Raw genomic sequence first — 26,124 nt, forward strand, 5'->3', positions numbered from 1 at the left:
TAGAAACTGGAAGCTGAATTAGAGTAAGAGAGAGACAGAGAGAACTGTCTCCTTGAAAAGTGGCATCCTAGTGATTCAAATGAAAAACAGTGCCTTGGGAAACAGATCAAGGAAAATAAATGTGAGAGTAACATAAGAAATTCAAGTTAAGGACTTCAGAACTGTATATGAAAGCTTAATAACTGAGGTAATATTCTTACAAAAATGTTTACAAATTTGTATTGAAAGGATTCGGTGATTATCGCTAGTGCCCAGATCTGGTAGTGAGCTATCAAATTACATTCCTGACAATAACTTCAGCTAAAACAAAAGGAGGTGAAAACTGACATTAATTTGGTTGTTTCTTTAGGAAAATATCAATCAAATGTTATAGCTAATTTGTTCAAAGGTGTCATCACAGGATCTCTATGTGCATGGAATGTACATTTTGAGCAGTGATAGAGCTGATGAGCTTTCTGGAAATGGGTGTCTCATGATATCATTACAGATATAAATACCATCAGTGGCCACTGCAGATTGACACAATAATCACTATCATGATAATGCAGGCTTGCACAAAGACCCAAGCCATTGCATGGGACAGAATGTCCACAGATGGAAGTCCATCTTCACAGACTAGCACTGACATGAAAGATTTCTTGGTGTCCCTGTCAATGGACAGAGAAAGGCAGATGATATCCATCAGCCTGTATGTGGGTGCTAAACTGACCCAAACATTCTGTGCTCCTGTTGACATACTAGGTTTGTATTAACTTAAGGCACAACTCTGTGGCTCACCACTGCTTTGGCCATTCTGATGATAAACAGCACCTTATTTCTGTGATGTAGGCATGGTAGCAAACACCTCAGGTTATGTTTGCCTTCATTCACTGCATGACCTGTTCTCTATATTGTTGGTATAGCACTAAGGTGTGGGGTTGTAATATATAATCAGTTGTAGGCAGATGTGTTTCTATCTGCCTACACAGATTTAGCGGCCTTCAAATTAATTGTGATAGAGCAGAGCATGCCTGAATTAAATGCAGCATCAGATGCTATGTGCATCACCGTGGCACAGTCTGATAGCATAGTGTCACTGCTAATAATGGTCACTGCATAGAGTACCATTCCAGCCACAATCATTGACATACCTTCATCACCTATGGAATGTGATTCCGCATCTACAACAGATCCAGAAACCATGCCATGCCTGGCAGGCTAGCATGGATAACCACCATCATCATCAACTTACACTTCTGTAGAGAGCACAACAAGCCATCATGACAGCACAAGGGGGCAGTAGTCTCTTGGACATCAATGACATGATTCTCACTTGTTGCCCAAAACAAGTGCTATAATGGGCATTTTGTCCAGCCCCATGCAACAATTGGAATACCTTCAGAGATATCTTACTTAAAAGGATACAAGTCCTAAACAATAGGTCTTGCATGGACCACCTCAAATATTTATTACTATACTCAGTATCCTACAGAGTGCTTAGAGGTGACATGTCTGGCATACAAGGCATCCTCTGATCTAATACAGATGGACCTACTGAACATCAGCAGGTCAAATGGCATCAGAAATACTCAGTCCAGGTATCTTTAACTGCCAACCACAACTCAAAATGCCTTCAGCTCCACTGAAAGTGGGCTAACTAGCAACCAAATTCAGTACAAAAAACCCACAATTTTTTCTTATTTTTCCCCCAAATCTCTCTCTTCTTTTAAAGCTAACTTTAAAATATCTTCACCAAATGTCACTGATATTGATGTGGTTTTTACACCAAGTTACAAGGGCTCATGATAAATGATCTGTTAAAGTTTGACCTTCATATTCAAACTCGCATCGTATCAGACTCATCAAAAACTTGGGATGCTCTCCAGATCAAACAAATTCCTTACTAACCCCTATACAGTTATACTTGCCACTGCCTACCCTCTTCTCTATACCTACCCATTTTTACCAACATAAAGTCATCCCTCCTACCATGGCTTCGGCTACAAAAAGTGGCAAAGTTTGTTACCAATCAGCTCTGCAACTGTCATCACTGCACTTATTTGAAAGAATTACATTGGCTAGAACTACCTCATCAGCTGCTCTATAATTTGTACTGGCATACAGTATGATACACCAACCCTCTACCTGCCCAGCTATCAGCTCCATGCTCAGCTTCTAAATCATTCCCTTTACTCCTCTGATAAACAACTCCTAAGACTCTGTAAACCCAACAAAGCCGGAGGTCATGGTCTTTGCTTTAACACTGGGGCTAAAGCCTGGATTTTAATCCTCATTTATAGTAGATTACTACCCAACAGTCAGTTATTTAAACAACCCTTAAAAGAAATTATCTTTCGATCTTGGCTCTGCACATGTAATACATCAGGATAACTTAATTTCCATCTTTACATTCTCAATCCTACATCTTCATTTTGTCAAATATTTTTCTCACCTGCCTGATCTCACTATCTCATAATAACACTTCAATACTGTACTAACCAAATCTGCTCTTAAACTAAACTACTGTTTCTTCGTATACATGATATTTGAATTCTGAATCTGCATGTTTAACTTTCTACCTGACAATTATCTGTATCTTATATTCTCTGTTTATTAATCTACACCTATTAATTCTTCTGTTCTATCCAAAATTATAAAGTAAGTGAAACAGTATTTCCTTAACTCATGAAATTTATTGCTCTGGACTTTTTTTTCAGTAACTCTTCCTGACCACATTCTTTGTACAGCTCACAAAGTTGTATTGCCCTGTTACTTATTTTTGCATAATTCCTCATGATCGTGTTATTTTGAATTGTTAATTTAAATCATAACTTATAACTTCATTGCACTTTCTACAAATGTTTTAAAGAAAAAAAAAATGTATTTTCAAGCTTTACCCCCTGGACCGCTCCTGAAAATGAGCTCTTGCATAGGCAGAATTTCCTGGTAAACAAATATCGAATACATAAATAAAATAGAAACAAATAAATTATGAGGCTACTACCAAACATTTTCATTCCTGAGACAGAATCCCTATGCTCTGTAAAACAATGATGATATACATTACCTCCTGAAGCCCACACCTGTCCAGGCCTTCCAGTCGTCATCCAGATCTCATGCACACCTGCAGTCACATCAATATGGAAGCCCCGGGGCACTGCATTTACTGCATGTAGAGTGATAAGCCCCAACCCACCAAAGATTCCAGACATGGTCTTCATCTAAGAGAGCGTGTACACCAGATTAAGGGGTTCCTTATCACTTTCCAGCAATGTCCACTGTACTCGTTAGCCCATTCCCACCATTATGTTGCTTCATCTGTGTGAGACCCTGCTTCCCAGTCATAAAACAATGAACAGTTTCTGGAATGTTTCAGAAGTCACTGGATATTCTTTGTTAATGGTCTCTCCAAATTTTTTCCATGCTCAAGTGCCCCCCCCCCAAAAAAAAAAAATATTGCTACAGCCTGCATGGCATATTAGTTCCTTTTAGCTAGATAAGGACAACCCTCCATAAGCATTGTTCCTAACCCTTTTCAGCTTGACAATAACATAGTTTTCACAAGAAACAGGATGCTGTCCTACAGAAGTATTGCTTCCAGGTATTTGGTATAGATAGTGAACATTTTGTATAAAGTGTCCTGTCACTGTTAACTGCAGACTGAACCTTTCTCAGAACATTAGCTTTAGTACCTTAAATGACTCAAAGAACCCTCCTCCGCCGCCATTCTCCATTTTATCATCATCACTTCCAAGTCCCATCATGCATTGGCTGTTCATATGTAGCTCCTCATATAATGTCTCCAATAAAGCTGCCCTTGTACGTTCCTGTGGGAAAGAAAACACATTAGCACAGTTAGCACAAGGAATTTGGTGTGAATAATTTTATGAGACCGTTATATAACACATTTTTGACCCTTATATCTGTGCTGCCTAAAACTGCAAGCATGCCCTGAGGATTATGAAGAGGCACTGTCTTAAAACTTAATACAGGTGCATGGCTTAGACAAAATTATTAGCATTTCAGACCTACTTTTAAGTGAGCTAGTAGGATGAGTTTTTATATTTCCAAAATCTCATGCTGTATTCTACACCTCAGATACATTCGTGGGAAACCACTCCAGAGGAGCTCATATACAGACAGGCTACCCACAATAAATTTAATTCCTCTTGAAGTCCCAAGGCCATGTGAATACATAAGAAATAATTGATGTTAAAGTATATCTACAAGACAAGCAATTTATTTACTGTTTGCTGACCAGATAAATTGATATTAATTTCTTAGATTTTTTATTTATTTATTTCATTATATTTCATAGATTATTACTAGGCTAACTGCCCTTGTAGGCTGCTTTAAGCCTAGCCATTTGTCAGAATCAAACTCTTAACCTCATGTCTGTAAGGTAAACACCTTAGCCTTTATGCCAACCACCCACCTTGGCTAAGGTCTTTTTTGACATCTAGACAAACAGTATAAGCCAATAACAGAATACTGCTTGTATATGACCAGATCTGAGTATACAGAGTGGTACAGGAACAGGAAACAGACTGTACTAGACAGACACAAAATAAAAAAGCAGCTTGTGGTGTTGAGATGGCAATGGGAAGACTAACAGAAATGATACACTGCAGCCCACTGCGATGGCCCCACACTACGACAGCAGCTAGACTGGTTAAGGAAGCAAAATGGCAAATGTCATACAAAACTGATGGTGCCATTTTGCTGCCTACCATGAAAGACTATGTTTAGATGACATTACTTTGCAAAAGGTTACATAAAAGTTTCTGACAGCTATTTCACAAACAAAACTGACAAAAATGCTGAAAATCAATCAAGAAATGGGAATAAAGGCTGCCAAAATAAAGTGTTTAGATCCATTCCAATGGAGCAGAGTCAAGGCATCTATCAGTCACACTGGCAACCATAGTTTGGAAATAGACTTGGTCTGCTCATGGGGCTTCCTGGGGCTGGGGATAGCGTGAAGTGGCTGATGGACAGCTCTCCTATTCCAAAGGCAGGGGAGGGAAAACATGATACCTGGACTTCCACTGATGGAGATCAGCAGCATTAAAGGACATCTCAGGCTTAATACAGAGGACATTGACAATGTCCTAATATCATTGCATTAGCTGCCTCCACAGGTATGACAGCCTTCCTGTTGTAGAAGGAGGAAGTAGTCCACTAAAAACACAAACTGACAGGGCAAAAAAAGTGGATGATGATAAGTAAAAAAAAAATATGCATTGTTTCTGTTACGCAAGAAGCCCAGAAATTTCAGATAGAAGATACTTGGAAAGAAAAAATACTTGCACAAGAAAAACTGTCAAATGCTTCAAATAAAAATTTGTATTCATTAATACAACAAACTTATGAAAAACATGACACAGACTGGAAAAGAAGCAACAGAGGAAGTGGGTAAAACAATTAATAAATATTTATGCAAAGAAGAAGCCAAACTAATCTACAAAACAACAGCTCTACTATATATATATATATATATATATATATATATATATATATATATATATATATATATATATATATATATATATATATATATAAACAGAAATAGAGATAAAGGCACCCAAATATGAACTATTTCACAATACAAAAAATAAGAAAACAAAGAAGAAATGTAGAAAAGAAGATTAGTAATTTAGAAGTTAAACACATAGAAATTAAAGTTATAGATTCTCTTCCTAGTGAAGGATTTAGTGTGCAGACTCCAACACAGGCAATGACACATAAGTTCATAGGTTCATAGGTTGGTACTAGGCTATCGGCCCTAGGGCCTATACAAGCCTAGCCATAACAATTCCCTGACTATTTCTTCCCACACTATTTACTTCCCTGGACCCCTGTCTAGCAGGGCGACTGACGTGATCCCCGAGGTGAATTTCCTTTCTCCCATCCAATCGTCAAGGTTTCTTTTGAAGAGGTCCAAAGAGGTGCTCTGCTTGACATGTATGGGCAATCTATTCCAGAGTCTGGGGAGTCTCTGGGTCAGGAACCTATCCCTCCAGCATGTTTTGTTTATTGTGATGACAAGGTTTAGATCCCTGGAGCGAGTGGCTCTGAGGGATTGGGATTTCTTTAAGTGTAGCATGTCCAGCAGCTCTAGGTTTGATATGGCCTTGTATGTTAAGCAAAGATCGCCTCTGAGTAGACGATATGTGACAGAGTATAGCTGGAGTTTTTTAAGGCAGTCAGCGTAGGGCATCTGCTTTAGGCCTGTGATTCTTTTAGTGAGGTATTTCTGCGGCCTTTCCAGTTGTTGCAGATGTCTTGAGAGGTACATACCAAACGGGGCGTTGTATTCTATAATGGGTCTAATGAGGGATGAGTACAGTGGGACAATGACCTCATTTTTTTCTGGATGAAAAGCCCTTAATGATGAGGTGTGACACATAGAAGGATTTCTTGACTGTTGTGGCGATGTGGTTATCGAAGGTAAGACCACTGTCCACCTGTGTCCCTAAGTCTCTTATCACATGTTCGGTGTTTAGTGTACTGCCACCTATATGGTAATTCATGGATACGTGTTTTTTCCCAAAGGGGATAACTATACATTTCTTGGCATTGAGCTTGAGCCCATGGCTCTGGCACCAAGCATCTGTTTCTGTAAGGCCCTTTTGTAGAGTATCCACATCATTTGGGGATTCAATAATGGTTCCCAGTTTGCAGTCATCTGCAAACTTTGTTATCCAGAGTCCCTTAGTGTTGGCCTGTACTTCAGAGAAGTAGATGCCAAATAAGAGTGGTCCCAGGACTGAACCCTGAGGTATTCCACTTGTCACTTGTCTGGAGCTGGATTTGGAGTCGGCTACTTTTACAGTGTGGGTTCTATCAGTAAGCCAGTTAGCAACCCATTGGGTGGCGAGGGATTAATGCCCAGCTTAGTAAGTTTATCTATGATTCCAGAGTGGGGGATGGTGTCAAAGGCCTTGGCAAGGTCTAGATAGGCTGTGTGGACCACCTTACCCTTGTCCATGGCTCTGGAGACTGATTCGAAGAAGTCAATCAGGTTCAGGAGACAAGATCGGCCCTTCACGAACCCAAACTGGGTGGGGTCCAGTGTTTGAAGGTTGCCAATGTCTTTGTTTATAAGTTCCATGATAATACGCTCCATGGCCTTGCAGATAAGGCTTGTCAGACTGATGGGACGGTAGTTTCTGGGATCCAAGGTGGATCCCCCCTTGTGGAGTGGGATAACTGTAGCTCTGCGCCACTCAGTGGGCACGAAACCTGAGGTGAGGCTATGATTAAACATGACACTTAGGTGAGGTGCCAGTTCATATTGTAGTTCATGTAGTACACAGCCTGGGATGTCATCTGGTCCCATGGATGCTGTATTCTTAGCTTTGGAGAGTGCGTTTTTACCAGTGTGGCCGTTATTACAGGAATATGGCAATCTTCCGGTATTGAGATGGGCCATTTAGGGGGTGAGAGGGAGGTGAAGTTGGCACTGAATCGATCTGCCAGGATATTGGCAATATCCTTGGGATCAGTATATTTAATGCCATTCTGTTTTAGCTCAGAGCAGATCTGAGTATTGCCATTTAGATTCTTGATATAGTTATAGAATGCCTTGTGGTTGTCTTTGGAATCTTTGGCAATTTTATTTTCGTAACTAGCTTTGGAGGATTTTATGAGGGATCTCAGTTTCTTACTGAGGCTGGTAAGGAAGTTTTTTGCATCCTGGGATTTTCCTCTTTTCTGCAACAGTTTCTTCCTTTTGTTGTAAAGTTTGTTTATGGCAGGGGACCACCAGATTGGCTTCTTTTTTTTGGATGAGAGCATCTTGGTTCTATTTGGGATGGCACGATTTATGCATGAGTGTATGTGCTCGTACAGTGCCTTAGTGTAGGATTCAGCAGTTGAACTTTCAGCTCCCGTCTGCATGGGTGTCATGAAGTTTGTCACTTCTGACTTGAGTAGCATGAAGCTGGCTTTGGAGAAGTTTTTTATGGAGGTTTCCTTACTGGGGGGTGGGGGTGGGATGTGGATATTAAGGCTGATTAGCTTATGGTCAGTCCTGACTAACGAGGGGCTGACCATAGGTGTGGAGCATCGATTTCCAATGTTGGTAATGACCAGGTCTAGGATATTGGAGCCCCTGGTTGGACTATGGATTAGTTGATCCAGGGCATTCGAATTTATGAATTCCAAGAACCGTTGGGCAAAGGTGTTGGTACATGAGTAGTTTTCCCCGTTAATGGCAGGGTAGTTAAAATCACCCAGTAGTAGGGTGTGTGGTTCTATCTTAATATTTTCCAGTATGTTTAGAAAGGTGTAGTGAGAATCTTGGGGTATGGTGGGGGATCTGTAGCAAGCCACAATTTGGATTGCAGTCTTACCTAGTGTTAGTTGCACCTGGAGAATTTCAGATGCATTGTGTTGGGCAACTAGCCTGGTGGTGTGAATATCCTTGGTGAATATTGACACTCCTCCACCTTTAGTGTTTCGGTCCTGCTTTGGTGGCCGAAAGGTGTAGTAAGAGTTGTAGCCTGGTATTGCAGGGGTGCTCTCTGGAGCCTTGAACCAGGTCTCAGTTACTGCACAGATATCAATGTTCTCCATTTTTAAGAGTGCCTCAAGAGAGTGCATTTTGAGGTTTAGACTTCTAGAATTGAGTAGCATTACCTTCAGATTTTGCATGCTTTTACCTGGTGGTGGTTTTGTCCTTTGAACTTTGCCTAAAAAAGGCACTATAGGGGTGGCAAGAGCCTTAGCCAGTAACCTGAATCCCAGGGGCAACAGGTGCAGACCATCTCTGGCAAAGCATTGTGGTCTGTCAATCATGTCATCCCAGGAAGACAGATACTGGATCCCCTTTGAATGACACCAGAAGCTTAGCCAATTGTTGAAGTCAATCATTTTGTCCTTATATTGTGGTATCATTCTGGGCGAAGGCAGGATGCTATTCAGGGTTAGGGTCATACCTGCCTGGGCCACATGATTCGAGAGCTCTTCCATGTCTCTTTTCATGTAGTCCAGGGAGGTACGTCTCAAGTCATTCACTCCAACATGGACAATGACAGAGTCATATTTGAACTTGTTGTGGAGTGACTTGAGTGCATGCGTTATGTGGCGGATCCTGGCACCCGACAGGCAGCTGACTGTAATTTTCTCCTTGTTCACCTGGTGAGAGGGACATCAGTGTGCCGGACTATAGAGTCACCTATGACTAAAGTGTTAGGTACATTGTCTTGCCTTAGGGGCTGTTGCTGGGTGGCACACAAGTGTTGTGAACTATGTGACACTTTGGTTGTGATTGGTGTTTGTTTGCGTTTCAGCTTCAGAGGTTCTTGTTGCTTGGGCAGGTTACAGTTAAGGGCCTCTGCATATGTGGATTTAGTGTTGCTATATGTGGGTTTTGGTGGTGTGGGTTTAGAAGGGCTATGTGTTGCTTGAGGTGTAGTGTGGGTGTTAACCTTTTCCTCTTGACTGTCTAGCACATTCTTGGGTGGAGAGAGCTTTGCTTCCATTTTGGCTATGTAAGTGCATCTCTCACAGATTGTAGTGTTGGGTGGTAGGAGGAGAGGGTTGTCTGTGTACATGAGGCAATTGCTGCATTGCCCCAGTATGCCCAGATTCACCAGGTGGACAGGAGAAATCACCGGAAGCTGACCCTTGGACATGCCTGGTTTGGTGCTTTTTTTTTTTTTTTTAAAGTACACGAGCTGTTTTCCCTTACCTTAGCAAGGTACTTTGCAATTATAGGCTGTTTAGTGCCTACGATTAATTTCTCCTTATTAACAAGGAGAGTTGAGTGCTTGTATCAGTTTAAGGCTTCCTAGTGCTTTCTAGCAGGTATTAGAGAAAGTGCAAGTCAAAGGGATGCTTAAAGGTAAGATGAAAAAAAATGCACACTGCAGTGTGCAGTAGAGACGTTAGACGTGAAAGTAGGTAACTTAAGTTTTACCTGTTTAAAAAGTTAAGGTTTAGTGGAGAGTTACTGTTTTTAAAACAGCAAGATGGGTTGAAAGGGGTGGTCACTTTTGTATTCTGGTACTATGGAATACAGTAGGATGGCCAATAAATTTAAATAGTTGAAGGGGAGGGATTTTTGATTTAGTGATTATTCACACAAGCCAGTGAAAGCAGAGAGGAAATGAGATCTATGGTCGGATTAACATAAGAGGCAGGCAACTAGAAAGACAGTGGTATTTAACAAGACAACTGTGACTGGGTGGGAGGGCTTGACTCAGAAGAGAGGGAGAGAGAGAGCTGTGGTCTCTTTTGAAGTTTTAACATGCTGTTAAAGCAGAATGCAAGTAAAACACAAGGTAAAGAAAACAAACTACAGTGTTTAAAATATACAAAATACAAAAAATAAAAGTAAACTAACCTTTCCTTCACAGCAAAGTGTAGCAGAGTCTGGATGAGCCTTTCTGGTAAAGCTCAGAAATGTTTTATTTTACCCCTTAAATAGAAGGTTTAGTTCCTAGCTCCACCCCTCAGTTAACAAATGATTAACCTTAAGTGACCTCTTCTATCTTATGGGGTTCATAGGTTGGTACTAGGCTATCAGCCCTAGGGCCTATACAAGCCTAGCCATAACAATTCCCTGGCTATTTCTTCCCAGACTATTTACTTCCCTGGACCCCTGTCTAGCAGGTCCCCATATTAAGGTATCTATAGAAGATTTCCAACATAATGAGGATCTGAAGCCTTCTGTAGGAAACCGGTACAAAAACCAAACTGAAGTTGCACTGCAAAGGAATGAGCAGGAACCACTGGCAAACCTGACCCAGGAACTGCTGCAAAGTGATGGACCAAAGGGTTCCCATATGAAGGAGCAGCAGATGAAAGATGGTGTATCTGATGAGGACATCTCACAGAAAGCTTTTCTGGAACTTTCTATACATGACTCACTGGAAAGATAGGGCAAAAAGACACTGTCAGTCCAGAAGAAATGATTTAAGGATAGACCTGATTAATGTAATAGAGATAGATAAAGATGGATAGACAGATTACGACAGATGAGAGAAATGTGAGAAGAAGGTGAACAATGTAATCAGGACTATTAAGAGAAATGCATAATAAGTAGACTATACTAGTGATAAAGGGCTACCAGAAAAATATAGAGTAACAAAGGAAAGAAGAAAAAAAAGCAAAATGTCACTGTGAATGCATAGAATAGAGAAAACTATAATGCAATCAAGACAAGAAGTATCAATGTTAGAACATTATACAAAAGAGTCCAGATAATCATAGGATCACAGCATTATAGGAGGTTACTAGGCTATTGGCCCTCAGGCCTCTACAAACCTAGCCATGTTATATCCTTGTTCCCTCCTGGACCAAGATATATAGTCTATATTTGCATGTGAATGTAAGATAAGCACTAGGTCCCCCTGTCTAAGATGGAAGTAGATGAAACCCCCAGTGTAAATTTGTGGTATCCCATCCAATTGTCCAGGTTATGCTTAAATAGGATCATTGAGGAGCTCTGTTTTACATGAATTTGAAGTTTGTTCCAGAGGAGTGGCAACCTCTGGGAGACATATCTGTCTCTCCAGCATGTCCTGTTAATATCACAGGCTAAGAGGTTAAGATCCCTAGAGAGAGTGAATCTTGTCTCATTGGATTTGCGGTTATGCAACAGCCTCATCAAGGCAGGGACTGAGACTGCTCTGTAGGCCAGGTGCAAGTCGCCTCTAAGCAGTCTATACAATACTCAGTAAAGTGATAGGGACTTCAGTCTGTCCACATAGGTCATGTGCTGTAGACCTTGAATTTTCATGGTTAGAACCCTTTGAGGTCTCTCTAGGTGCTGCTGATGCCTGGTGAGGCACATACAGAAGGGAACATTGTACTCTATTACTGGTCTGATGAGAGCTTTGGATGCTGTACCCTTGCTTATGAGGTCTGCAGCATAGAAGGCCTTCCTTACTACTGTCGACACCTGATGATCAAAATTAAGGTTGCTATCAACTTGTGTTCCTAAATCTCTCACCACTGGATTTGAACTTAGGGGGATATTATTAAGGTTGTAATTGGCAGGGGTTTCTCGTATCACAAAGGGGATGAAAATGCATTTTTTTGCATTTAGTTTAAGTCCATGGATTTGACATCAATCATTTGTCTGTGTAAGCCCATTTTGTAATACGTTGATATTTTTGGGGAATTTGATGATTGCACCCAGTTTACAGTCATCAGCAAATCTGGGAAGCCATAGGCCATCTATTTTTGCCCGGACTTCTGAAAAATAGATACCAAGTGTAGGCCTAGCATGGATCCCTGCATTGCGCTACTGGTAACAGGATGGCTAGTAGAGTTGGCATCCCCAGTTTTAACTGTATGTGTTCCATTTGTGAGCCAGTTGGCAACCCAGCTAGTGATGTCAAAGTTAATCCCCAGGTTTTTTTTAATTTCTCTAAATCTTTTGGATTTGTTGTTGTTGTTGTTTCTTTTGTTTTCCCAGTTAGGGGTCGCCACAGCAGAACTCCGGTCCGCTAATGATTGGCAGTAGATTTTTATGTGCAGAGTTGTCAGCTCTGACGCACAGCCTTCAGCAAAGGTATGCCCATTCATGCAGGTCTTCACACAGAAGATGCTTTAGCTGAGAATCGAACAGGACAACGTCTTACTGTGAGGTGGCAATGCTACCGCAGCACCACCACGAAAGGAATGGACCTCATTCCTAAGTTAACGTACGATTAAAGTTCATGGCATTAGTACTATTTCAGTCTATGATGTCAGCCAAAAGTGTTCTTCGCAGCATCTGAAGTGTGCTCAGTAGTGACTCCTTCTGTTAAGGAGTTACATGTATTGGTAACATATCTAAATATGATTGTAGATTTTTTTTTATAAGACCCCGTTACTCCTACTACTATTGGAACTGTCTAGGTATCTTTCTTCCGCATTGTTCTCCTTTCTGCCAGCAGATCCTGATATTTTATGACTTATTTGGTTTTCTCGTATATATATATATATATATATATATATATATATATATATATATATATCTTTTGAACTGTTGCTAATGGATGATCCCATGTGATGTAAACTTTCTATGATGCTTTGTGGCTCATGTTTCCAGTGTTTTTCAGCTATGCCATAATGTTTGCAGAATCCCAAATGCAACAGTCTTGCCACATTATTATGCCTTTCAGTATACAATCCTTCTGCCATTTGTGTGTGACTGTTTCCAACTCTGTTTTACAAAACCTACATTTGTCTGTTTCTCCCACATGTTCAATGTACTTTGTAAACCAACATGTATGTAGTCCACTATCCTGGGCCACCAATACTAACCTTTCATCTTTTGGTTTAAATTCACCTCTCCTTAACCATTCCTGCTTCAGATCCACATGAGAGTATTCCAGGGGTTTTCTATACTTGCCAACTATATTTATGCCTTTTTCCACATTTCTTGCCTTCTCATCTGTTCCTTCTCCTTATATTCTTTCTTTTGTTTTTTGGCACATTTAGTTGCTGCCTGATTTTTATCTATGTCTGATTTGATTTCCATTCTAAGCAAGGAAGTCATCTTAGATTTATTCTCCTCATGTTTTAAAACTTTCATAACTTTTGGGTCTTGTGAGGTCAGCAGATATGCGTGCAGTCCCACAACTGCAGATTTATACATGTAATCAATTTCAAGGAGGCCCATACCTCCTTCGGAATCTTCTTCTTGTTTCAGCTGCTCCCGTTAGGGGTCACCTCAGCAGATCAACTGTTTCCATTTCTTCCTGTCCTCTGCATCTTGTTCTGTCACACCAACCACCTGCATGTCCTCTCTCACCACATCCATAAACCTTATCTTAGGCCTCCCTCTTTTCCTGTTACCTGGCAGCTTCCTTCTATCTCCTTCGGAATGGGGAATATATAATCCTGGAATGCACTGATTTTTATAAATCATCAGGTGAGCATGAAGCATCCTTCTTGTTTTCCTGTCTAATCTATCCAACATGTTTTGGGGATAGTCAATCACACCAAAACTGTAAGTTAGAACAGGAAGAGCAAATTGGTTTATAGCTTGAATTTTGTTCCAATATATTAACGCTGTTTTCAGGATTAATTTAAGTCTTCTAAAATATTCCTTACTAAGTTTTATTCACATTTGTTCATGTTTTATTGTTGATCCTTCATAAATTCCCAAATATTTATACACTCTCTGTTGCTCAAGTTCTTTTGTATCATATTCTTGTCCCAAACTGATGTTTTCTTGGTGCTGCAGTTTTCCTGTTTTAAAGGTTGCTTTTGGACATTATCAAGACCAAATAACATTCTTAAGTCATCTGAAAAATTTTTAACCATTTGTAGTTGTGCTTTCACCTTCTCACCTGATATAAAGGATTATGTTATAAATATTATCAACAAAAAGTTGATGAGAAATTTTTAAACAAATTTGCATTCTGGGAGCCAAATTGTAACAATAATCGAATCTGTTAAGTAGATAGCTTAACGGGTTAAAGGCAAAGCAAAACAGAAGCAGTCACAAAGAATCATCCAGGAATATCCCCCTTTGAATTTTTGTCTCTGAGATAACTTTCCCTTTGTCATGGCTTAACTGCAAAGTGGTTTGTCACTGTTTCACCGTCACTATAATGTACTCGATCAATATGTCATGTATTTTGTACATCTGTAAGTATTCCTTTATACACAAATGTGGAATGCTATCAGATGCTTTTTTGTAATATATCCATGCCATACTTAAATTCTCCCCCTTTTTTTATGATTTTTTATTATGGCTTTATTTAACAACAAATGACCGTTTGTTCCATATGACTTTCTTTTGTCACCCTTTTGTTCTATTGCCATAATCAAGTTTTTTTTTTTAAAATGACTATAAACTTTGTCTGCATTATACTTTGTCAGAAGGCAAGTTATCGGTCGATAGTTCTTAGGATGGCTTGCTGGTTGACTCTTAAGGAGGAGTACTGTTTTTTTTTCTGTTGTCAACCAAGTTGGTGTCTGTGTAGGTTGCACATAGAAGTAATTTCTACTCAGATCTAAATCTTTGTGTAAAGATATTAATCCTTTTAGGCAGAAGCTAGGTACTGTGCTTAAGCCTGGGGATTTCTAGTTAGGCGCTTTTCTTAATTTCATCTCTGTTTCTCTAGCCGTTACTGCATCTCCTTCATGTCTTCCACATTAGAGCTCCATAATGTTTCTTTTAATTATTTTAGCTTTGTTTTGTTCAATAGGGTCACAGTATAGACAAAAAATGATTGACTTCAACAACTGGCTTAGCTTCTGGTGTCAGTCCAGGAGGATCCAGTATCTGATGACCTGGGATTATATGGTCGACACACCCCTCTGTTTTGCCAGAGATGGTCTTCATCTGTCACCTCTAGCCTTTAGGTTGCTGGCAAAGGTACTTGGCTCCCCATAGTGCCTTTTTTAGGCAATGTCATAAAAACAAAATTCCTGACATAAAAATATCCCCCAGAAACAAACCCAGGGTTATGCTGCTTAATGCTAGGAGTAAAAATCAGAAACTGCACTCAAAGCACTTCTCACCCTGGAGATTCTGATGTCTGTGCAATCACAGAGACATGGTTCAAGGCCTCAGAGAGTACCCCAACCGTGCAGGGCTACAATTCCTTCCACACGTTAAGACTATACAACAAACATGAAAAAAACAAGAGAGAAACATTATCCATCTTCATTAAAGACATATATACACCTCTAGACTGATTAAACAGTATGACTCCCTACAGTTATTCCATGTCCAACTAACTGTAGGAAAGACCATCCCTCCATGTAATTGTTAGACATAGGTCACCCACCATGAACCTCAAAAACCACACAGCCTACCTGGACCTATTTGAGTCACTCTCAGTAAACCAACTACCCTAGTCATAGGTGACTTTAACCATCCCTTCATCAATTGGGTAACATGAGAATAAAGGTTCCTGGACAATATTAACACAAATTGTCTGGAGCAAATAGTCAGCACCCCCACAAGGGCTCTATACATCCTTGACATAGTGCTCACCAACATGAGGGATCACTACACCACCCCATGTGTGGGGTCCTCCATGGTAAAGCCCAATCATAAATCAATCTTGTTCGATGGAACAATCATACCTGACCTACCCTCAGGAGCAAAAAGGTTACACATTTTCTCCAAAGCAAACTATAGCCTACTGAGTGATGGCATCAGTAGTTTCAGACCCCCTGCCAACACTGACGCTAATGACCCTTATACTGACGTGTACACAAATGTCCTGTATAAACACTTATATAAAGGTATAGACTCAGCCGTACTGAAACAGATCAAATCAAAACCCACATCCAGCATTTATAAACAGGTTATACAATAAGAGAAAGAAACTACGGTCAAAAAACAAAAGGGAACAGTCCCAGCAAAGGGTGAACTCCTGACAAATCATAAACATGGAGATTAGACATCAAGCATGAACATAAGAAGTCTATGATGACATCTTTGCATAGTTTAGCAGAAGCATTTCAGAGTCAAGCTGGAATGGAAATCAAACCAGAAGTAGATAAAAATCAGGCAGCAACTGAATGTGCTAAAAAATTCAAAAAGAAAGAATATAAGGTGAAGGAAAGAAATATGGAAAATCTATAAACATAATGGCAAGTACAGAGATCCATGGAACAACCTCATGTTGACCGAAATGTGAAGCAGGAATGGTTAAGGAGCAGTGAATTGAAACAAAAAGATGAAAAGATTAATTATGTTATTAACATAGTATGGTAGACTACGTACACGGTTTACAAAATCCATTGAAAAGGTGGGAGAAAGAGACAAATGTAAGTTCTGAAAAGAAAGAACTGGAAATAGTCACATCTTGTTTCTGGGTGTGATATACTCATGGCAGAGGGCCTGTACACTGAAAGGTGCAGTAATGTTACAACTGGGGGTGGGTTATACAAGGGGGCTGGGTTTGGCATAATGGTTAAGGTCTTCACCTCATAGATATAAGGTACATGGTTTGATTCTAAGCTTGGGTTACTGGCAAAGCTTAAAATGACCCATTATGGCAGTTAGCCTAGTATTCACCTATGAACACTATGAAGTATTCACACTGAGGATTCTGCAAACACTGCAGTATTGAAGTAGCTAAGAAGCACTGAAAACACGAGTCACAAAGGATTACAGAGAATGATGAAGTTATATAACATGGGACCACCCATTACCAACAGTTCAGAAAACAGACGCAAGAAAACCAGATATAGTAGTCCATGAAAAGAAGACAAAAGCATTGACCAATGAAATTGCCACGCTCAGTGACTACAGTGTCTTATGTACTGAGAGACACAAAGTCATAAAATGTCAGAATTCATAGGCACAGATGAGAGCAATGTGGAAGAAAGATACTCAGTTCTAACAATAGTAATAACAATGGGTCTAATAAAGATAATGTATGGTCATACCCAGACATGCTACCAATACATGTACAGCTATATAATAACAATGGGTCTAATAAAAATAATCTATAGTCATACCTGGACATGCTACCAATACATGTACAGCTATATAATAACAATGGGTCTAATAAAAATAATTTATGGTCATACCTGGACATGCTACCAATACATGTACAGCTATATAATAACAATGGGTCTAATAAAAATAATCTATGGTCATACCTGGACATGCTACCAATACATGTAAAGCTATATAATAACAATGTGTCTAATAAAAATAACTTATGGTCATACCTAGACATGCTACCAATACATGTACAGCTATATAATAACAATGGGTCTAATAAAAATAATCTATGGTCATACCTGGACATGCTACCAATACATGTACAGCTATATAATAACAATGGGTCTAATAAAAATAATCTATGGTCATACTTGGACAAGCTACCAATACATGTAAAGCTATATAATAACAATGGGTCTAATAAAAATAATCTATGGTCATACCCAGACATGCTACCAATACATTTACAGCTATATAATAACAATGGGTCTAATAAAAATAATCTATGGTCATACCTGGACAAGCTACCAATACATGTAAAGCTATATAATAACAATGGGTCTAATAAAAATAATCTATGGTCATACCCAGACATGCTACCAATACATGTACAGCTATATAATAACAATGGGTCTAATAAAAATAATGTATGGTCATACCCAGACATGCTACCAATACATGTACAGCTATATAATAACAATGTGTCTAATAAAAATAACTTATGGTCATACCCAGACATGCTACCAATACATGTAAAGCTATATAATAACAATGGGTCTAATAAAAATAATCTATGGTCATACCTGGACATGCTACCAATACATGTACAGCTATATAATAACAATGGGTCTAATAAAAATAATCTATGGTCATACCTGGACATGCTACCAATACATGTACAGCTATATAATAACAATGGGTCTAATAAAAATAACTTATGGTCATACCTGGACATGCTACCAATACATGTAACGCTATATAATAACAATGGGTCTAATAAAGATAATTTATGGTCATACCTGGACATGCTACCAATACATGTAAAGCTATATAATAACAATGGGTCTAATAAAAATAATCTATGGTCATACCTGGACATGCTACCAATACATGTACAGCTATATAATAACAATGGGTCTAATAAAAATAATCTATGGTCATACCTGGACATGCTACCAATACATGTACAGCTATATAATAACAATGGGTCTAATAAAAATAATCTATGGTCATACCTGGACATGCTACCAATACATGTACAGCTATATAATAACAATGGGTCTAATAAAAATAACTTATGGTCATACCTGGACATGCTACCAATACATGTAACGCTATATAATAACAATGGGTCTAATAAAGATAATTTATGGTCATACCTGGACATGCTACCAATACATGTAATGCTATATAATAACAATGGGTCTAATAAAAATAACTTATGGTCATACCTGGACATGCTACCAATACATGTAACGCTATATAATAACAATGGGTCTAATAAAATAACTTATGGTCATACCTGGACATGCTACCAATACATGTAACGCTATATAATAACAATGGGTCTAATAAAAATAACTTATGGTCATACCTGGACATGCTACCAATACATGTAACGCTATATAATAACAATGGGTCTAATAAAAATAACTTATGGTCATACCTGGACATGCTACCAATACATGTAACGCTATATAATAACAATGGGTCTAATAAAAATAACTTATGGTCATACCTGGACATGCTACCAATACATGTAACGCTATATAATAACAATGGGTCTAATAAAAATAACTTATGGTCATACCTGGACATGCTACCAATACATGTAACGCTATATAATAACAATGGGTCTAATAAAAATAACTTATGGTCATACCTGGACATGCTACCAATACATGTAACGCTATATAATAACAATGGGTCTAATAAAAATAACTTATAGTCATACCTGGACATGCTACCAATACATGTAACGCTATATAATAACAATGGGTCTAATAAAAATAACTTATGGTCATACCTGGACATGCTACCAATACATGTAACGCTATATAATAACAATGGGTCTAATAAAAATAACTTATAGTCATACCCAGACATGCTACCAATACATGTACAGCTATATAATAACAATGGGTCTAATAAAAATAATTTATGGTCATACCTGGACATGCTACCAATACATGTAACGCTATATAATAACAATGGGTCTAATAAAAATAACTTATAGTCATACCCAGACATGCTACCAATACATGTAACGCTATATAATAACAATGGGTCTAATAAAAATAACTTATGGTCATACCTGGACATGCTACCAATACATGTAACGCTATATAATAACAATGGGTCTAATAAAAATAACTTATAGTCATACCCAGACATGCTACCAATACATGTACAGCTATATAATAACAATGGGTCTAATAAAGATAATCTATGGTCATACCCAGACATGCTACCAATACATGTAACGCTATATAATAACAATGGGTCTAATAAAAATAACTTATGGTCATACCTGGACATGCTACCAATACATGTAACGCTATATAATAACAATGGGTCTAATAAAAATAACATAGTCATACCCAGACATGCTACCAATACATGTACAGCTATATAATAACAATGGGTCTAATAAAAATAACATAGTCATACCCAGACATGCTACCAATACATGTAACGCTATATAATAACAATGGGTCTAATAAAAATAACATAGTCATACCCAGACATGCTACCAATACATGTACAGCTATATAATAACAATGGGTCTAATAAAAATAATTTATGGTCATACCTGGACATGCTACCAATACATGTAAAGCTATATAATAACAATGGGTCTAATAAAAATAATCTATGGTCATACCTGGACATGCTACCAATACATGTAACGCTATATAATAACAATGGGTCTAATAAAGATAATCTATGGTCATACCTGGACATGCTACCAATACATGTACAGCTATATGAAGTGGAGACGAAGGGTATTCTGGACTCATTGTGGAACTATTCTTTGCTAACATCAAACAATGAAACAATATTAATTTCATGAACTCTAATCCTACTGTAATTTAGAAATGGGATCCATTCCTGTCATGCCATTAGAAATCCAAAATACATGCAGAAATTAAACCATGACATTGGCAAAGTCCTGATATTATTGCATTAGCTGCCTCGACAGGTAAACTCATCAACTGGTCTTTTTCAGTATTTTGGCCACCAGGTTTCAAAAGGAGTTGGTGAAAAGATAAAGACTGAAGTCTTTGGATATTTAACAAAATGCAGCTGATATGATTCAAACTGAATACAGAATATTGGTGGCCATTCTCTCTGTATACTATGTCCCATATAAGGAACCTTGAGAAGGTTCAGAAAACCTTTACCAAACTGATTCCTTTAGCAACAGGGAGAGGCTGGAATGTTTAACATTAATTATTTATAAGTCATAAGTTAGTTGGAGTAAACCTTATTTTGATTTTTAAATGCCATAAAAAGCATCTTGGCCTCTACCTGGGAATTACATTTGCACAGCATCATCTCGGAATAATACATTTCTATTAACAGTGAAATATACTTGTTGTATGAACAAGAAATAAGAAGTACAATATATTTGTTTTGGAATAAAAATAGAAGTGAAGTTTTATACGAGTTCAAAGCAAATATATCTGGGATCTTATTTAAAAAACATAAAGGTGGAAGCAAAGAAACAAACTATTTGATGACCTGACTAAAAATTAAAAGTACTTGATAAGTTAGTAGGAGTTAAACATTCTAAGTATACTGTGAAGAGACGGGAAATTCACTTACAGCGGTTAACTTAATTAAAACAATTAAGACACAAACAAATATTTTAAATTAGAAATTCATGGATCTTTCTTTAAAGAACTATTTAAATTTAAAAATAAATCCAACTACATTCAAAGGAGCAAACCATCAGAAGGTGAGTTTGAAAAAAACTTCAGTATGGTGCAAATGTTAGGGTCACTTGAAATTTTGTATTGACTGTATAACTGTGCAATTATTATTGTGTGTTGCAAAAGATACTGTTTTATGTATTTTTTCTGTCTTAATGTATAAAGCTTTTCTCCCGGGCCTCTGCTGAAAATGGGTAGCTCTGCCCAGTTGGACATTCCTGGTAAACAAATGTAAAATAAATAGGTTCACAGCTGTTTACTAGACTAATGACCATAATAGCCTTTTTAAGCCTAGCCATGCATCCCAAATCTCTGACAAGTTCTGATACCCTTGATAAGTGTAAGCATGGGCCTGGGAGATGAACCATTTACGGGTTACCTGTTTGCATCAGAGACATAGGTGCCAAACCAGGGATTAATTTCTGTTTTCCCATCCAATTGTCTAAGTTGAACTTGAACTGGGTTAGGGAGGAACTCTGCTTCACATGGATGGGGGAGTCTGTTCCATAGATGTGGTAGTCTCTGGGATATATACCTATCTCTCCAGTAGGTCCTATTTATATCATAGGCAAGGTTTAAATGTTTAGAATGGGTAATTCAGGTACTGTTTGTTTTGTGGATATACAGGAGGTCTATCAGAATGGGGTCTGACAATGCCCTGTATGCCAAGCATAGTTCTCCCCTCAAAAGCTTGTAGGAGACAGAATACAGGGAGAGGGCCTTGAGGCAGTCTGCATAGGACATATTACTTACTCCCTGTATTCTTTTAATAAGGAACCTCTGTAGATGTTCCAGTTGTTGGATATGCCTGGTTAGGTACATACCAAAGTGGGCATTGTACTCAATGATATGTCTGATGAATGCCGAATGCAGAGGAAAAATGACTTTCTTGGAATTAGATGCCATACCTTTGTTTATAAGTTTCATAGTTTCATAGTTTCATAGTATAGTACTAGGCTATCTGCCCTGGGGCATTTGTAAGCCTAGCCATAGTGATGTGGCTTTTGCCACCCCGTGAAATGGTACAAAAATGTACAGAATGAATCTAGAATACTGTGCCTCTGTCTGGTAGTGACACAATGAAGGTCCCCTTATATAATAGAATTAGTTTACTGTGCCCCTGTCTAGCAGTGACACAGATGTGACCCCTAGGGTAAACTTTCGATCTCCCATCCACTCGTCAAGATTTCTCTTGAAGAGAGTCAGTGAGGGGCTCTGCTTAATACGAACTGGGATCCTGTTCCAAAGCATGGGAAGCCTCTGGGATATGAATCTATCCCTCCAGCATGTCCTATTCATACTTGTGCCGAGGTTTAAGTCTTTAGCTCTCATGGTCCTGATGGATTTGGATTTTTTGAGGTGGAGCATGTCCATCAAATCCTGATTGGACATGGCCTTGTACATCAGGCAGAGATCACCCCTGAGCAGTTGGTATGCCACTGAATAGAGCTGAAGTTTCTTTAGTCTGGCGGAATAAGACATATGTTGGATACCCATGATCCTTTTGGTGAGGTACTTCTGTGGTCTCTCCAGCTGTTGCAAGTGCCGGGTGAGGTACATACCAAATGGGGCATTGTACTCAATCATGGGTCTGATGAGGGAGGAATATAGGGGTACAATGACATCCTTGGATCTGGATGTGAATCCCTTCATGATGAGGTGTGCAAGGTGAATGTTTTTCTAACCACTTTGGCAACGTGGGTGTCAAATGAGAGGTCGCTGTCTACTTGGGTCCCTAGGTCTCTGATTACTTTTTCCGTACTCAGTGGGTTGCTGTCTATGTGATAATTTGTGGGTACTTTGTTTTTTCCAAAAGGGATGACTATACATTTTTGGCATTTAGTTTAAGGCCGTGACTACAGCACCAGTTGTCCGTTTCAGTGAGGCCTTTTTGTAGGATGTGTGTGTCTGCTGGTGTATCGACTATGGCGCCTAGTTTACAGTCATCTGCGAACTTTATCAGCCACAGCCCTCCCATGTTTGCTTTAACATCTGAGAAATAAATGCCGAACAAGAGGGGTCCCAGGACAGATCCCTGTGGGACACCACTTGTGACTGGCTTTGAGTCTGACATTGCTCCAGCGATTTTAACTTTATGGGTTCTGTCCTTTAGCCAGTTTGCAACCCATCTAGTGACATAGGGGTTTACTTTTAAGCTGTTTAGCTTATCTATGATGTGCAACATAGAAAGATTTCCTCACCACTGTAGACACATAGGTTCATAGGTTAGTACTAGGCTAACTGCCCTTGCGAGCCATTTTTTTTTAAGCCTAGCAAATTATCCCCTGTGAGATTCAAACCCTGTACCTTGTGTTTGTAAGGCAAACACCTTAACCATTAGGCCACCCACATGATGATCAAGGGCTAGATTACTATCTATGTGTGTCCCTAGCTCCCTAGCTACTGGATCAACTCTAATGGGTGTGTTGTCAATATGATAGTTACCAGGGATGGATGACTTCTCAAAGGATACATTTATTGCATTTAGTTTTAGTCCATGGCTCTGACACCAGTTATTTGCCTGTGTCAGCCCCCTCCTGGAGAACATTTGTGGCAGTGTGAGATTTAATGACAGCTCCTAATTTGCAATCATTTACAAATTTAGTCACTCAGAGACCAATGACATTGGGAAGTAAACAGTGTGGGAAGAAATAGCCAGGGAATTGTTATGGCTAGGCTTGTATAGGCCCTAGGGCCGATAGTATAGTACCAACCTATGAACCTTTGAGAAGTGAATGCCAAAAAGGAGCAGTCCAAGGACTGATCCCTGAGGGACTCCACTTGTGACTGGCCTCTTTGTAGAGGTGGACTCCCCAGTTCTAACTTCCTGGGTCCTGTCTGTGAGCCAGTTGGCTATCCACCGGGTGGCATACAGGTTTATACCTAACCTCTTGAGTTTTTCAACAATGCCAGAGTGGGTTATTGTGTCAAATGCCTTGGCCAGGTCAAGATAGGCAGTTTGAATGATTTTGCCCTCATCCATTGCTTTGGTGACCTTCTCAAAGAAGTCCACCAAGTTGAGTAGGTATGATCTGCCCTTGACGAAACCAAACTGGGTTGGAACAAGTGTCTGGAGGTTTACTATATCTCTGTTGATCATCTCCATGATAATTCATAGAATATTATTCAGCAATTCTTAAACTACTTTAACAATGTTTTCATTTTCTCTAAATTAGATACAAGAAATAAATCTATTTGTAAACCAACATGCCTTTTCTTTAGATTCAATTCAATGTGAGTTTGCCACAGAATCAACAGAAGAAAGTATTAAGTCTAGAAGTCCAATAAATTTCCTAGACTCTTACACACCCCAACACTCAGCCCTACACTATTCCGCACTAACTCCAGCCATGTCTAACACCCAACCTAGAGCAATAGAAAATTATGCTTTCCCGCCACTTCCAGTAATAGTGTTTACTGGTAGTACACAAACCTGAGAAACAATGCCAACCGTGTTTGTGTGATGTTAAGTGGAGCGCATCAGTGCCAAGCAGGGATGACAAAAATATTTGAATAGGAAGGTTAATCTGACACAAGAAGTTAGTTTGAGGGGCATTTGGTGAAGTAACTTTGAAATATGTATCGAATAGTGGACGGTAACTGTTACGTGAGTTAGGTGAGTTAATTTTGCAGAAATGCACAACGGGAACAAATGTCATGACCTGACACATTTGTTTTCGGTTTTATACAATGACAAAATTGATCTTTATACTGTGGGATTCAAACCTAAGCATAAGGGACAGCATATTTTCTTCCACAGTGCTGATCTTCCCTCTTTGCCACAGAAGAAGTGCTGCTCTGACATAGGAATCACTCATATATACAGTTGACAGTTTGAGGTGCTGCACATGTATGTGTGTGACCTGACAATGTTTCTGGATATAGATCTAGTTGTGTATGCATCTTAGTTAAGTCTGAAGGCCATGTAAGTCCAGGTAGCAGAATTATACTTACAGAAATATAGTAGACAGTACACTCTCAGTCATATATCTGGAAACACAATAAGGGTGTCTTATCCCTCGTACATATCATTAGTATCATCTCCACTATCTTCTAAAGTGTTATAAGTGAGAGGGGATATAATGGGAAATGTAACAACAGAACATTTTCTGGAATGTCCTGTATTATAACCCAGCACCATGTATATGGCAGACCTAAACTTACACCTGTTGCCACAAGAATGTTGAAATAACACTTGTCTATTTTACAGTTCGTTGCTATAATATGCACTGTCACAACAATAAAAATAGGTTAAACACCCTGTATTAGAACCCAGGACCATATGTACTGCAGACCTACATTTACACCTGCTGACACAGGACAGTTCCATAATGTCCTACTCATTCTTAAATACTCTGAGTTAACTGCTGCTCAACACGGCTTACTGCATTTGCACAGTGCCCAACAGAATGAATTGAATGCATCCATTTTCAGTTGTTGGCTGCCTGCGCTCTGTCCGCAGGTGATCCATGACTGCAGCTGTTGGGGAACTTTACTAACCACAGCACAAGGTTGCTGCATGTTGGAAAGCAACATTTGCAACAATTTATTCTTTTTGAGCTTTGTACTTTTACAAGCGCCCTGTCTGCTTCCTGTGTTGAGCCCTAGTCTAGTTTGCACACTGTTAAGTGTAAATAAGATAAGCACAAACCTGACATTCATTTTCTCCATTTCCCTTGTTTGGGCTAAGCCACGCATCACACAAACAATGGTCAAGACAAAAATTAAAATAAAAAAGAAAAATGGTTGAAATGATGAAAAACAATCTGTGATATAAACACTACAAAATGT

At 39.0% G+C, this 26,124-nt stretch overlaps 1 protein-coding gene across 2 annotated transcripts in view; it reads right to left on the bottom strand.

Annotated features, from left to right (window-relative positions):
- The window catches only part of LOC122794633 (RAP1 GTPase activating protein), a 1,835,311-nt gene that overhangs the window by 292,691 nt on the left and 1,516,496 nt on the right, over positions 1-26,124 (bottom strand). For both annotated transcript variants that reach the window (XM_044063215.1, XM_044063214.1), the window contains exon 15: positions 3,672-3,806. In XM_044063215.1, coding sequence (XP_043919150.1) covers positions 3,672-3,806 — 135 coding nt within the window. The remainder of the gene's footprint in view (positions 1-3,671; positions 3,807-26,124) is intronic.

The sequence above is a fragment of the Protopterus annectens genome, chromosome 2.part1 (assembly GCF_019279795.1).
Source record: "Protopterus annectens isolate FY-2018-M chromosome 2.part1, PAN1.0, whole genome shotgun sequence".
Lineage (NCBI taxonomy): Eukaryota > Metazoa > Chordata > Ceratodontiformes > Protopteridae > Protopterus > Protopterus annectens.